This window comes from Odontesthes bonariensis, chromosome 3 (assembly GCF_027942865.1).
Source record: "Odontesthes bonariensis isolate fOdoBon6 chromosome 3, fOdoBon6.hap1, whole genome shotgun sequence".
NCBI lineage: Eukaryota > Metazoa > Chordata > Actinopteri > Atheriniformes > Atherinopsidae > Odontesthes > Odontesthes bonariensis.
Window position 1 is genome coordinate 14467886 of NC_134508.1, and position 13620 is coordinate 14481505.

At 43.2% G+C, this 13620-nt stretch overlaps 1 protein-coding gene across 6 annotated transcripts in view; it reads left to right on the plus strand.

The window, feature by feature from the left end:
• magi1b (membrane associated guanylate kinase, WW and PDZ domain containing 1b) overlaps positions 1-13620 on the plus strand; it is a 119660-nt gene that overhangs the window by 77997 nt on the left and 28043 nt on the right. For 5 of the 6 annotated variants that reach the window (XM_075460419.1, XM_075460418.1, XM_075460420.1 and 2 more), the window contains exons 4-12: positions 975-1217; positions 2955-3180; positions 3806-3888; positions 4829-4864; positions 7900-7957; positions 8919-9052; positions 9973-10089; positions 12507-12692; positions 12848-13507. In XM_075460419.1, coding sequence (XP_075316534.1) covers positions 975-1217; positions 2955-3180; positions 3806-3888; positions 4829-4864; positions 7900-7957; positions 8919-9052; positions 9973-10089; positions 12507-12692; positions 12848-13507 — 1743 coding nt within the window. The remainder of the gene's footprint in view (positions 1-974; positions 1218-2954; positions 3181-3805; positions 3889-4828; positions 4865-7899; positions 7958-8918; positions 9053-9972; positions 10090-12506; positions 12693-12847; positions 13508-13620) is intronic. The other variant, XM_075460424.1, reaches the window with a different exon arrangement.

Consider the following 13620-nt stretch of genomic DNA (forward strand, 5'->3'; position numbering starts at 1 on the left):
CATCTTTAATGAGAGGGCAGCAGTGTTGTGTGTGAACAAGCAATGATCTACTTCTTCCAGCACAAAAGTGTCTCACAGTTTCTACAGAGCTTTGCTTTAGCTTCAGGGAAACTCTCAGAAGCTGCACACTAGTTGGCATCCAACTCAACCATAAGCACAGTAAATATTTTGGCAATGCACAGAAAGTTCAGCCAACAGAAATACAAAACTGGTGTCACATTTCTAAGGATGAGATTAATGTCGAGGAATCTATTAACTTATTTGGCCTCAGGCTTTAAAAACAACTATAGCTGATAGCTCTTTAAACCCATTTATTAATAATTACATTGGACCTACCTTTGGGAAACATTTTGAAAAGTGCTTGTACTCATATATTGTGTTTTCCCTCATCTGGAGAAAAGCATGGTGTATATTTTGGGTGCTGATAGTGTTTTTAACCATTTCTAAGACATTTGCTGAACACTGATGGTGGCGTGGGCTCTTTAGGTCTGCTAGGCTCTAATTGGATGAGGATAACAGGCTCTCTGCGTGTTCTGTTGTCTCTCCTGGGAAGCTGTTGGTTAAATTAGCAGATTTAACTGCATTGTTTGACAAAAAAATAAGATCCTCAACATTTTATAAAGTCAGAAGTTTATAAGCCAAGGAAAACCGGAAGAAAACGGGCTTTTAATTGTGAAGGATGAGAGGCTGGATATTATTTCAGAGCTATCCTTGGAGTGAAATCTTATTTGCTTTGATAAGTTTAACAAACTTGGTCCGAAACTTTATTTGAGCTGTATTTTAGCATCAGAGTATTAACATTCTCCGGCAGACTCTCGTTTTGCATACAAAGACTGGCTAACCCCCCAAACACACAAGCACACACACACAAAAAACCCTTTGACCCCCAACTCTCACGCCCTCTTACGACTTCTTTTATGTGTCTTTTTAAACTCCCACCTCCCATCTTCTCCTCTCCCTCCTTTGTTGCCTAGGTAACTATTATGGGACACCCAAGCCACCGGTGCAGCCCCCCAGTGGGAAAGTGATTAGCAGTAGCGGTAGTGGCGGTGATGCCCCACTGCCAGACGGGCTCAGCAGTAGCCTGCCGGGCTCACAGCACTCCACTCCCCGACGCGCCAAGTCCTACAATGACATGCAAAATGCTGGACTAGTGTTTGGAGAGCAGCAGCTGGAGGACGACGAGGACCTCCCTGACATGAACAGCAGCTATACAGGTATGTAGAGAGGACAAAGGAGAAGAAGAAAAGGCGGAGCATGGGGATCGATAGGAGCGGGGGGGCAACATGTGCTTTCACTGGTTGACCTGAAAAAACTTAAGAGACTTCTTCCAAAATGGGACTCTAAAATGCATTTTGGTCACAGTTGGTCATTTATTGAACAAAATTTCCAAATATTCTGTGTTCTCAACTTCTCAAGCTCGGCTTATTCCATTTAGATTTTTGTGTTTATAGCATCTGCAGCCTTACACAATATCTTCGGTTTACTTTTAATTAGGAGCAAAAAAACTGTCACAGTGACTGGAATACAGATTTAAAAACAAGAGCCTGCATTTTAAAACGAGCAGAATTGCTCTACATGAACTGACGCACAGTTTGAGATTCGTGCCACTTGCGGGAGTATTTTAAGGTTGTAACGCTGTATATTGTGTAGGGATGTGACGAGCAAGGACAAATGGCTGCTCAGAAAACACGTGAAGCGCACTTCAAAGCCAGGTCTTTCCAGAAATGTCCTCAGATTTGGACACAACTTTCATTTATTTAGACACAAAATACACAAAATATCGATCCAGAGGCTTGCAGCATGCTAAATTAAATTTGGCTTCCCAACACTGTCTATGTCCAAATTGATTTAAAAACGATTTAGCTTTGATAAACACATTTTTTATGTTTACAGGAAGGTCTTCATAACTTCCAATAGTTTGAACTGTTTAACGGCCGCAGTTTCATGTCAACACGTCCTTGTTTTGCCAGGTGTTAAGTGGACACCTTTGACAAATGGAGCACACAAGAAGCTGCTTGCCCATCCGTCTTCACCAGCAGCCTGAGGAGACTCTGTGTTGACTGGAATACAAGCCCGGAATTCATTCACATGGTTTACGCTTTGGGGAGAAAGAAGGGGAGAATTTGAGAGCTGATGGATAAAATGGGGGCGGAGAGATTGAGTGAGAAGGTTGGAAGGCTGGAAACTGCAGAGAAAGAAGGAGTGGCTTGAAAAGGGGCAAGTCTGACCAGGATTAAAGGGAAAGATGGGCGAGGGAGATTTGTCGTATGTAAAGAAGAAAATGAAACGGTAGACGAAAAACGAAGGGGAAAACTTGCTGCAGGGAAAGCACTTTGAGGGGCTGTTTGATTTGAGTAAGTGTTCTCTGGGTTTGAATGCATCTGCATCCCGAAATGAAAAATAGTGCCATCTGGCTGCAAGCAGCGGAGAGTGGACAACTGAGCAAGTTATGTTAGAAATAATTTAAATGTTGTCATTTGAAGTTAGCTGGTTGGGGTTTGAATCTCTCTGCATCTAAGTGCTCAAATAGAGTAAAATATGCATGGGTGGTCCACACGTGCTTCAAAGCTCCATCTTGTTGTTAAACAGTAAAACATGTATATATTAATACAGCCAAATTCCCAAATAAAGTCGCTCTCATTCATATATTTGTATTTCTTTTCAGACGGCTAAATGTGTCAAAAATTGTGACTGAAAATCAGCTCATTAACGCCCATTTAACCATAATGTAACCATGTGACTGTGTGAGGCTGCCAGTCGGGCGTGAAAATGAGACAACTGGAAGTTCGGTCATAACACTTCACAGGCCATGATTCTGGGCGTCAACTGCCCCCCCATTTATGTCACTTCAGGCTTGACTTTTTTTTTTACTGAGGATGTCGCAGGCACGATTTAACCTAAACATTGTTGACACCAAGCTGTTTTTTTTTCTTTTTTTTAACTTCATCTAGGAGACTCCAGTGAATTAGACGAAATTCATCACTCGGTGCGCCCTTACGCCCCCCGCCAGAGTGACCTGTCCTACGCTGGGACAACCCCCTCACCATCGGCCACCACGGAGAGCACACAGCAGACACACTCTCACCTGAGCCATCCTCCCCCAGAGGACCCGCTGGGACCTCTGCCTGACAACTGGGAGATGGCCTACACCGAGAACGGAGAGGTCTACTTTATAGAGTACGTAACAAAGCATCTACTTTATAAACAGCAAGCCCTTTTTATTCCCCTGTTAACAATATTTGTCCACGGTTTTTGCTTGTTTCTGTCAGTATGGAGTTACTTTGACGTGCGAGCTTCATTTTATTGATAAGAAAACAAAACAGGTTGGAAGAACTGCTCTTAATATGACAAACACATGTCACTCAGAGGAGTAAACCAAAACCTTTGCAAGCTTGAAATTGAACAATTCATATAAAAAAAATTAAAAAATCCATATTATCGCCTATTTGAATAAAGTATGAACCAAAATCACAGCCAATCCCACCAGAATCTGCTGTGTAGCTACAACACAGTCAGACATTTGATTAATATTTGCGCATCGTATTTTATCTTAGATGCAGAGTGTTTGATATTGAGCCTGTGATGAGCACTCCATCCTATGACAGTTTATTAATTAGAAGCACAGTTACCGTTCCCTCTGTCCTCTCATGACTTCAGTTTGTACAAACACTTGAATTCTCATTAAAACGTTCTTTGATGAATTCACCGCCTTTGAAAACAGTTACAGACATTATGTAACTGAATTCAGAAGTCCCTTGCTCAGCGATAAGCCTTCATCTAAGAATCTACATGTTCTGTTTAGCCACAACACAAAGACCACTTCCTGGATAGACCCTCGGTGCCTGGATAAACCACAGAAGCCCCTGGAAGAATGTGAAGATGACGGTATGTCCTTGTGTGAGCGTGACTACCCTAAAGCTTGTGTGTTTTATGTATAATCTTTTTTTTTATGTTGCACTTTTTACTTGTTTCTTTACTTTCCTTTTGCCCGTGTGACCCTAAAACCAAAAAGACAAAATGACAGCCTTTAGATTTGATCCAACTGAGCTGTTGTTTTACCAAATCCTAGCACCAGGTGAGTTTTGGACACAAATAGGAAAATAAGCAATAGTTTCATGAGAGTTCACATCGTAGTGTTGTCATTCTAAGATGTACATCCCAGATGAGAGGTTCTCCCAGTAACCCTTAGATGTCAGTGTTGGGTCACAGAAAACAATGGTTGGCTGGTCAGCCGTGTTATTTCTTAGAACAGGAGGCCTCGCAGCTTTAAAGAATTTACCGTGTCATTTGTGTCACCCATTTTCACTTTTGACTGCACCTTTCATTTCAATGTTTTACACATGTACTGTAGTAGAGATATCCAAAAGCAAACCTAATGTTAGTCGTGAAGATATGACCAACTGCTTGATACTGAGTAGATCCCTGTTTTACTGCCAAATATCAGCCCTGCCCTGTGGAGGCATGGGCATCACTGTAACTGTGAAGGTATTAACCTGTGATATCTGACACTGAGCCCTCAGTAGCAGATCCTTTAACCCCTGTGAGTTGTAAAGCACGGCCTTCATGGATGTGACTCATTTTTCCAGCATATAATTGTTTTAACCTGACCAAATGTCATATGGGGGCCAACATGCCTTATGATTTTCGTAAACATGGATGATAACATGAGGGTTGACGCTCTGGCTCTGATTAACTCTTGCCACCCAGTGGCCAGATGTTGCTATTACGTCCAGCTGACTCACAGATGTGTCTTCTTTTGTCCTCTCTGCCTCCTGTTCACTCAACAACAATCTTGTGCTGCTCCGCTGTCCACCTGGCTGAGTAGAAGGGGTACATACAGAGGAGCTGGACAATGATCTCGGTAGGAGCCTCTCATCTTCCTTTATTGCTACACAAATATTTAACCGTGGAGTCAGCCTCTCACCACTTGTGTAACCTTGATTATGTTTCCTGTTGCAACTGATTAGCCCTAACTTAAAGTCAGTACAGTTGATAGCACACATCTACATAATCTAATGGAAAAAGTCACGACCCAGAGTTTTATACAGTCATGTAGCTGCGGGCAAGAGGTGTTTTTAATCATCCAGAAATGACACTCTGTGTTAGCAAACACTTGACATTTACCTTGCCTACCCTGAGCATGCGGCTTTGACTTTTAGCAAACACTCTGCATGTAGCCTTTAACACAATTGTCAACTCCCCCCCACACAGACATCCCACCACAAAACACTCCCGCCTCAGCAGGCCATCATTTCAAACATGATGCATAGGCTGATCCAAAGCAGATTGTTATAATGATGATTTTCAGATTGGTGTCTGTCTGAGCCAGAAAGCAACAGGCCTCTTTTTCCCTGATGCCCATCAGCACACTAACCACCCTATCAGACACCGTAGCAATGCCACTTGTCCAGAATAAATGATGTCTGGGGACGATGTCTCGCACTGTAATGCACTGGTAATGAATGATGCAGTTTCCCTAGAGGACATATCTGACTAATGATGGTACCGAGCCTTTCTGACTAGCATGTTTTCATATGGGCTGTAGATATTCTGAGATACATGGGCAAAGGGAGTACATTTACATACATTGGTTTCAGTTGAGTGGAATTTAATCCGACGAAAGGTTTTCATTATCTCATGGATCATAACTAATGTCAGTTTTCATCTGTACTTCAAGCTGTATTAAATAACTATACATGAGCTTTGGGTAAAATAAGTAATTGTGATATGAAAGAGGTCGCAGACTGAGAAATACCTACAGCGGCTATTTTTAGCCTCCCTCGCGCTTTTTTTCTTCTTTTTTCAGCCAAAAGCAATAAAACCCAGTGAAAGAAAGAAAATCTTCCATCCAAAGAAACTAATGATGTGCACCGAATATACCCAGCGTCTGTGTTTTTAGCAGCTTCGACATATAAGTGTGCTAAGCAGGTGCCCTGTGTAAACCGTCAGACCCGTCAAGGATGAGCGAGCTAATGATCAGTCCGCACAGTCCAATACAGGCTGGCGAAGAGAAGCGATCGACTTTTGATCTTGAAAGAGAAGCAGCCTTAAGCGTTTTGTTTTTTTTGTTTTTTAATGCGGACATACAAATGCACAACTTTCTCACATACACCCACATACACACACAGAGTGCCTATCTGTTACACAAGCTCACTCAAAAGGATCCAACCACTGCGCTGCACCAAGCGGATGAGGTGCAAACAGTCGATGATGTAATTCAATGGGCTCAGGCCTTCCCTTGTTTTGGAAAATAAGATGTGGGAAGAGCGACACAGATATGAGAGGAAGACACGGCTTAATAAGTGACACATTTCTCTGTGTGTGTGCTTTTAATCATTTGTTTCCACGCGCTAAAATATATGCCTCGACCTTCAAGTATTTGCAGCACCGAACGGGCTCTCCGCTTTTTGCTCCCTGCACTCTCATCACAATCACACCCACGCACACACAGGTGCGCCGCCCCGGAGAGAAACTAGTGCAGTGTGAAATCAAGTGGGTGATTGGAATTTTGCGTGAGATGAGGCGGGACTGCGTTCCATTTAACGATTCAGTTCAAAACACCTGAATAATAACTCACTACGGCTGCTGGGTGGTCGGTAATCTTGCATTCATTCTTTGCCACTTATGCTTGTGTAAAAAGAAAAGAAAAAAAAGAAAGAAAAAAAATGAAAAGACGACACAATACGAGATCGAGTTGTTTTTCATGAAGTCGTCGACTCTGATTGCAGACTCATGTATGATCGGTTGTTTTGACTTGCAGATTGATTAATGGAGAAAACTCTTTGACATTATCTCACCAGTAATCAGCGCAGCTGATATCTGGCTATAGAACAGAATCAAAATGCTCAGTTGGAGATAAAGACACGACTCGTTTCAGAGAGACTGAACTGTGGAAGCGGCAAAAATGCACCACTGGGCAATTACATGCTCCTGAAGTGGATCCAAGCATGTTCATAGCCTTTCCTAATGAGCGTTGAATGTCAGTGTTACTTTGTAAAAGTCTGTTTAAGTGTAAACGCGAGTGATTTAATCACAGAGTAGACAGACACTTTTAATGTCATCTTCGGTGGCGAAGTAGGTTTTTCATTCAAGGCAACTTTGAATACAAAGCAGGAGCCGGCACAGGTGAGGCCAGATCTGCCGTATATTCATGCAAACACACTGGGATGGAAGTACTTTGTTTTAGAGAACACAGCCACACTACGTTTTGTGTGAAACCAAGGACATCTTTTCACCAATTAAACTATTTGATCAGAGGTCACACTCCTTTGGAATGTTTGTCGTTCACATAAAGAAAAGAAAAGGACAAAAAGTGATGTGAAAAAACAAAACAAAACATGCAGTCATTTCCCTCCACATAACGTCAGACTCAAGTCCTTTCAACTCAGTATTTTTCCTGTGTTTTTGTGCAGTGGTTTCAAAGCCTGGATTATTCCACCCACTTCCCCTCCCTCAGTTTCCTCTCCTTTATGTCTTTACCTGCCTCTTCATCCTTTCTGTTCCCCCCCCTCCTGCTTTCTGCCCTCCTTGCCTTCCCCCCTCTGCCACCTCACTCATTCCTTCCTCCCTCCTTTCATCTCCCTCCCCTCTCCAGCCATCCATTCATCTCTGCCCAGTGGGGTCTTGCTGTGTTCTTATCTGATGTGTGGAAATGTCAGCAGTGTGAGGTGACAGAGGCAGACACAGCCAGACAGTCTGTGAAGCTGCCGGGTTATACTCTGGTCCTGGAGAGTCAAACAGTCAGTCAGACAGACAGACAGACAGACACAATGGAGAGGCAGAAGGGCTCTGCTGGCCTGGGCTCTATTGGTTCAATGCAAGGCTTCCTGCAACATCCCAATCTTGAGGTTTCCTCATTTAATCCGTCTCTTTTTCCTGTGTCTTTGCCTTTTATAGAACTTCCACCAGGATGGGAGAAAATAGATGATCCAGTGTATGGGGTCTACTACGTTGAGTAAGTAGTGCACAGAATAAAGCACAAGGACTCTCCAGTGCACAGGCTGATGTTGCACACAGGCATGCAGAAAAAAAAGAAAAAAAAGGCTTTTGTGAAGTTTTCTTCAGGCACATAATTAGAAACAGTTTCTCTCTAACAACTGAGCTCACTTTAAACGGGGAGTGTACAGTTCTGTTCCGACAGTCAGAGCCAGATTGTGCCTCAGCTATTTCGGTCTTTGACTTGCTGAAAAAAGTAGGCCATTTTGTTTTTGTGCCGTTACCTTTTTGGGAACGTATGCAGGATGTGTGTGTGTGTGTGTGTGTGTGTGTGTGTGTGTGTGTGTGTGTGTGTTCACGTGTGCGTTTATATGAATATCATCCTCAGCACTTATAGAAATATGTTTGTGCGTTTTTGATGTTTTTCAAAGCAGCACCTGGGGGCTGAAGGAAGTGACATTTCTGACTTTGTGTGTGTTATTTATTCATTTATTTTTGTTCTATTTGTCTCTGCAATGATTTTTCTGATATACATTATTCACCATTTCCTGCAATAGGCCTGTGACAGAGTGCATTGGGGTTTCATTTTTCAGTGCTGGTTAAGTAAGAAAGCTTGCAGGCATATTGTGTGAAAGATGTGTGAGCTATCACCAAAGAGTTGATTAAATGGGATTCTTGGGCGTGTCTGTGTATTGGTGGGGTATCTGTGCATGCATAGTTACATGTGTATTGTGCCACAGTGTATTAATCAAAGCTTATCGCCATGTCTCCCCCTCTCCCCTACCTCGACCTTGTCTCACTCTTCTATTCTTCCTTCCTTTCCTCTCTCTCCTCCCCCACTGCGCTCCACTCTCCTGTTGACTTTTTTTGCCCCACATCCTGTTTCCTATTCTTACGGTCTCCTGTAATTCATTCCTTCTGTGCTGCAATCCTTACTCCTCAACCTGCACACACTCATCTTTCCCACCACTGTTCCAAAGTCATATCAACAGGAGGACCCAGTATGAAAATCCAGTGCTTGAGGCTAAGAGGCGCAGGCAGCTGGAACAGCAGCAGCCTCAGCAGCCTCAGCCTCAAAGCCAGCAGCCACCTGAAGGTGAGCGCTACATCCGAGGTTCGTTCACAAGCCCCCGCCAAGGGCGTCATTTTCTTTCTTTCTATTCATGTGTATGCCTGCATAGTGTCTGTGTGTGTGTGTGACGGTCAATATCAGTTATTGCTACAGTACTACTTTATGTTGCCTGCTGCTGCCTTATGATTTGCTAAATGCAGTCCCATAAAGGCATAACTATGATTTGCGGTGGTAAACGCTGCCTTTTTGTACTTAATTTCTGTTCTCGGTGTTTGTGGTAGTAACCTGTAAGCTTTTCTCCCAAGGTGACGACATGTAAGTTCGACTTTTCTGTTGTAAATGAGCCGCCTACTAAAGAGTCTTCTTTCTAATTTCTGTCACAATGTGCTGACAGTAATAACACCGATAACATAGCACTTCTGCACAGGACTTCATCAGGCCCAGCTGCTCACACTCAACCAACACACAACCCTTCAAACTTTTCTACTCGCAGGATGCCCCACAGAGAAAGTAATTGTAAATGCAGGTCGTCCCACGAGGGAATTTCTCCCATCGTGCTCCACCTTCTGCTCACTCAGCAGAAAACATTAGATTCGCCACGATTACATGCCGACTTTCCCCCACATGAAGCTTAAAGTCTTTCTTTAAAAAAAAAAAAAAAAAAAAACTCCCTTCCTGCAGAGTTTTTACTCATTTTATTTTCTAAGTCTTCATTGATTCTACCTTACTCCTTAGAATATTTATAAAGGTTGGAGTCTGATCCATGTCGTGCTGCTGTAAAGGTGATTAATCATAGATGGTTATTCAGCACATCTTCATTCAGCTTCGCAGAAAAGAGACTGATGCCAAACACACAACCTGCTGGTTATCCCGGAGTCCTTAGGCAGGGTTTCTTCTACAGCAGGTCCGCTGCGCTCTTGTCTAGACTCCATCTAGAGAACATGTGCCTCTTGCTGTTGCAGAGTGGATTGAGGACTCAGCATTGGCAGGTGCCCCACTGGCCAGCTATGCATCCAACCATGAGACCTACAGGGACCCTCAGACAGGCCCCCCAGTGCCCAATGCCATGGGACAAAAACGTAAGTTCTTGCATGAAGAAACTTCATGAAAACAAAAGTGTGCCCCGAACGGCTAATTATAGGTTTACCAAGATTCAGTTCTTACAGTGTTATTTCTGTGTTCTATGCTGGTGCCTAAGGCGATGTTGTAGTTTTAATGTTCACGGATCAGTTAGGATCTGACACCATAAGGTTAATGTTGTTCATGGGTAAAGTCAAATTTGACTTATCTCTAATCTATATCTATAATCTAACAATAGATTACATGAGTGTGCTTGAGAGAGTGTCCAGATTTTTGAGAAGTCGTAACAAAATACGTCTCTGCTAATTGGTTTATATGTTGAATATTAAATAATAGTCTGATTTCTCACACACACACACACACAGAGCTACGGTTGCTGTGGGCTTCTCTCTTCTGGTTGCCAGTTCCTTTTATACCAGCCTTCCACTCGCAGCTTGTGTAATTAGCGCGACTTTGGATAGAATTAACTGCCTTGCCCCATCTCTTATTCTTACTCTCCCTTGCTACTCTTGCCTTTTCCTTTCCCTTCATCAATCCCTTTGTTTTACAGCTCACTGTCTCACTGGCTTTTGCCTTGTCTCAAGCTGCTTTCTCTTTGGTTAAGTTATTAGTTCCGTCCATCTTTCCCATCTCTCTCTCTCTCCCTATTTCAGCCTCTTGCTGACTGACCGTCCTGGATATTTTTTTTCGTAGAAAGCAGTCTTTTGAATTCTACCTCCAGCTTTTATCCTTCTCCTATTCCCTGGTCTGTTTTACATGTCTGGTGAACAATGAGGAAATATCACAGCTTTGTTACATTTAGTCTGTCCTGAGAAACGCTTTTCAAGGGCACTGCACACAAACACACTCTCGCCACAAAATGCTACACACAACAGCACGGCCCCAACATAATGTTCTCCTGCTGATAACTAAGCTCACATTCCTCTGACGCACAGACTCCAAGTCATCCTCCTCCTCCTTGTTTCATTCACCTTTGCCGACATTCATTTGTCAGAAGCATTCGAAGTAATGTGTGGTCTCCTCGTTCCTTGCTTTCTTTGCAGTTTACATCAGGAATAGCACTTAGCTACAAAGATCACAGCACTGGAGGGTTTCTCTTTTTGTTGTGGAATGCATATCTGCATATTGTTTTGTGACACCATTTTAGTCTAGAAAGTAGTTTTATTAATGATCTGACTTGCTTTGGCTGTCCTAAAGCATCAGTGTTAAGTGTCATTTTTGATGGTGGGTTTTATTTTAACTGGAATTTCTTTCGCTTTTTAAGGTGACTGTTCATTATTTCACTGTTTACATGCATTTTCTACCAGTGTTAGTGAGTCAGTATAGCCTACACCAGAGATGCTCATTGCGCGCTCGCGAATCACATGCGGCTCCTCAAGCTTTAATTGGTGGCTGGCACTCGCATAGTGTCTTATAACAATATGGTAACAATAACAATACATTTTTTCAAATAACATACAGCGAATACTGCACAGTATTAAGGTTTTTTTTTTTTTTTTAAAGTTTCTGTTTTTGTAGTATTAAGTATTTTTATTAAGTATTAATTAAGGCTTAATGGTGTTTCCTAAAGGGGGCACTGTTAAACCTGGCAACGCAGCCCGCTTAAACCACCGTCACACTTGACCGCAGTGCATGCTAGCTCCTTTAGCCAGCGCGAGATGCAGGCACAATGGATCGGTTTTTCATTAAAAAAGGGCAAAAACCAGCACAAAAACCATGCTCATCTTGAATGTCTTACTATGATTACAACAACAAACTACAAATACAACATGAAGAAAGTCAAGGACATGCATGCCAGCTTCCGCTCATCCCAGTATTAAGGCAAATATGGTCTTAATTGAAAATGTGTTGGCTGTGTTGTTTCTTTTTTGTGGGATGTTTTATATGTAGAAATGCATATTTGCAAAAGGGGACTGAGCATGTTGTCGTAAAAGTGGCTCTTCCCTTGATTTTGCTCTGCCAATGTGGCTCTTGTGAATAAAATTGTGAGTATCACTGGCCTACACAATGAGTTAAATGGGTAGTTTCCAAACACTTTGTGGATGAAGCTTATAAGTTCATGGGATTTGATCGATTTTCCTTTCAACCTAATTGATTTATCTATTATAATCCGCTCACTCTGACTCATGTTTTGTCAAACGAGGGCCAACAATCTCTATCCATACTCCACTCGGTTCCATCGATCAGATCATCACACAAAATAAAGATTAGCTGTGGGTTTGATACATTCGTGTCAAGTGTCATTATATTTCTAGCTTGACATCAGTATTTCAAAGTGTTTCACTGAGGCCCAACTGCTGTGCAGTATATTTTCAAGACTCAGAACAGCTCTTGACGCTCCGGGAGTTGTCCAGTGCTACTTGGTGCTTTTGTATCTGTGTAATCCAAGCTGAATTTTCTGTGTCTGTGTGTTCAGGCGGGAAGCCTTTCTTTACGAGGAACCGATCCGAGCTAAACGGGACCTTCATTAACACCAAACTGAAGAAGAGTCGTCGGGGGTTTGGTTTTACTGTGGTTGGAGGGGACGAGCCAGATGAGTTCCTGCAGATAAAGAGTTTGGTTTTAGATGGACCCGCTGCCCTCGATGGCAAAATGGAAACGGGTGGGTCTTACAAACAAGGAATACTCATTCAGTTTAAATATCGGTTGTGTAAAGTGTGTCTGCTCAATAATAACTGTTAGAAGAAGCGCCTTTTTTTAAAGGAAAGGTTTTACTTCACAAAGCTAACTCATTTCTGCTTTTTCTCCACCTCGAAGGTGACGTGATCGTGAGTGTCAACGACACCTGTGTGCTCGGCTACACACACGCCCAAGTTGTAAAGATCTTTCAGTCTATCCCAATTGGTTCCATGGTCAACTTGGAGCTGTGCCGTGGCTACCCACTGCCTTTTGATCCGGACGACCCAAACACCAGCTTGGTTACCTCAGTGGCTATTCTCGACAACAAAGAGCCCATCATTGTGAATGGCCAGGAAGTCTCTAACAGCTATGATTCACTGTCCAACCACGGCAGTCAGAGAACCAACAACGGCCCAACCAATGGCGGGGTACCCCTCAACGGCCTCCCCCGACCTCAGAGCCCCTCTACAGAGATGGCCTCTGATACCTCTTCCCAGCATGGCTACTCAAGCGATGTGGTAAACATGGCCTCAGCCATTGCAACACAACCAGAACTCATCACTGTACACATGGAAAAAGGAGACAAGGGCTTCGGCTTCACCATTGCGGACAGTCCCGGTGGCGGAGGGCAGAGAGTGAAGCAGATCGTGGACTACCCACGCTGCCGCGGCCTTAGGGAGGGCGACATCATCGTGGAGGTGAACAAGAGAAACGTGCAGAGCATGTCTCACAACCAGGTGGTGGACCTCCTCAGCAAATGTCCAAAAGGCAGCGAGGTCACAATGCTGGTGCAGCGAGGTGAGTGAAGGCTGATCTCTTCTTGGATACACTTGACTTGTTGTGTCAGTGAATTTGTCCTTTGTATTGTAAGTCATGAGCACAGATGGGGATCAGGATGGTTGGGGGAGCAG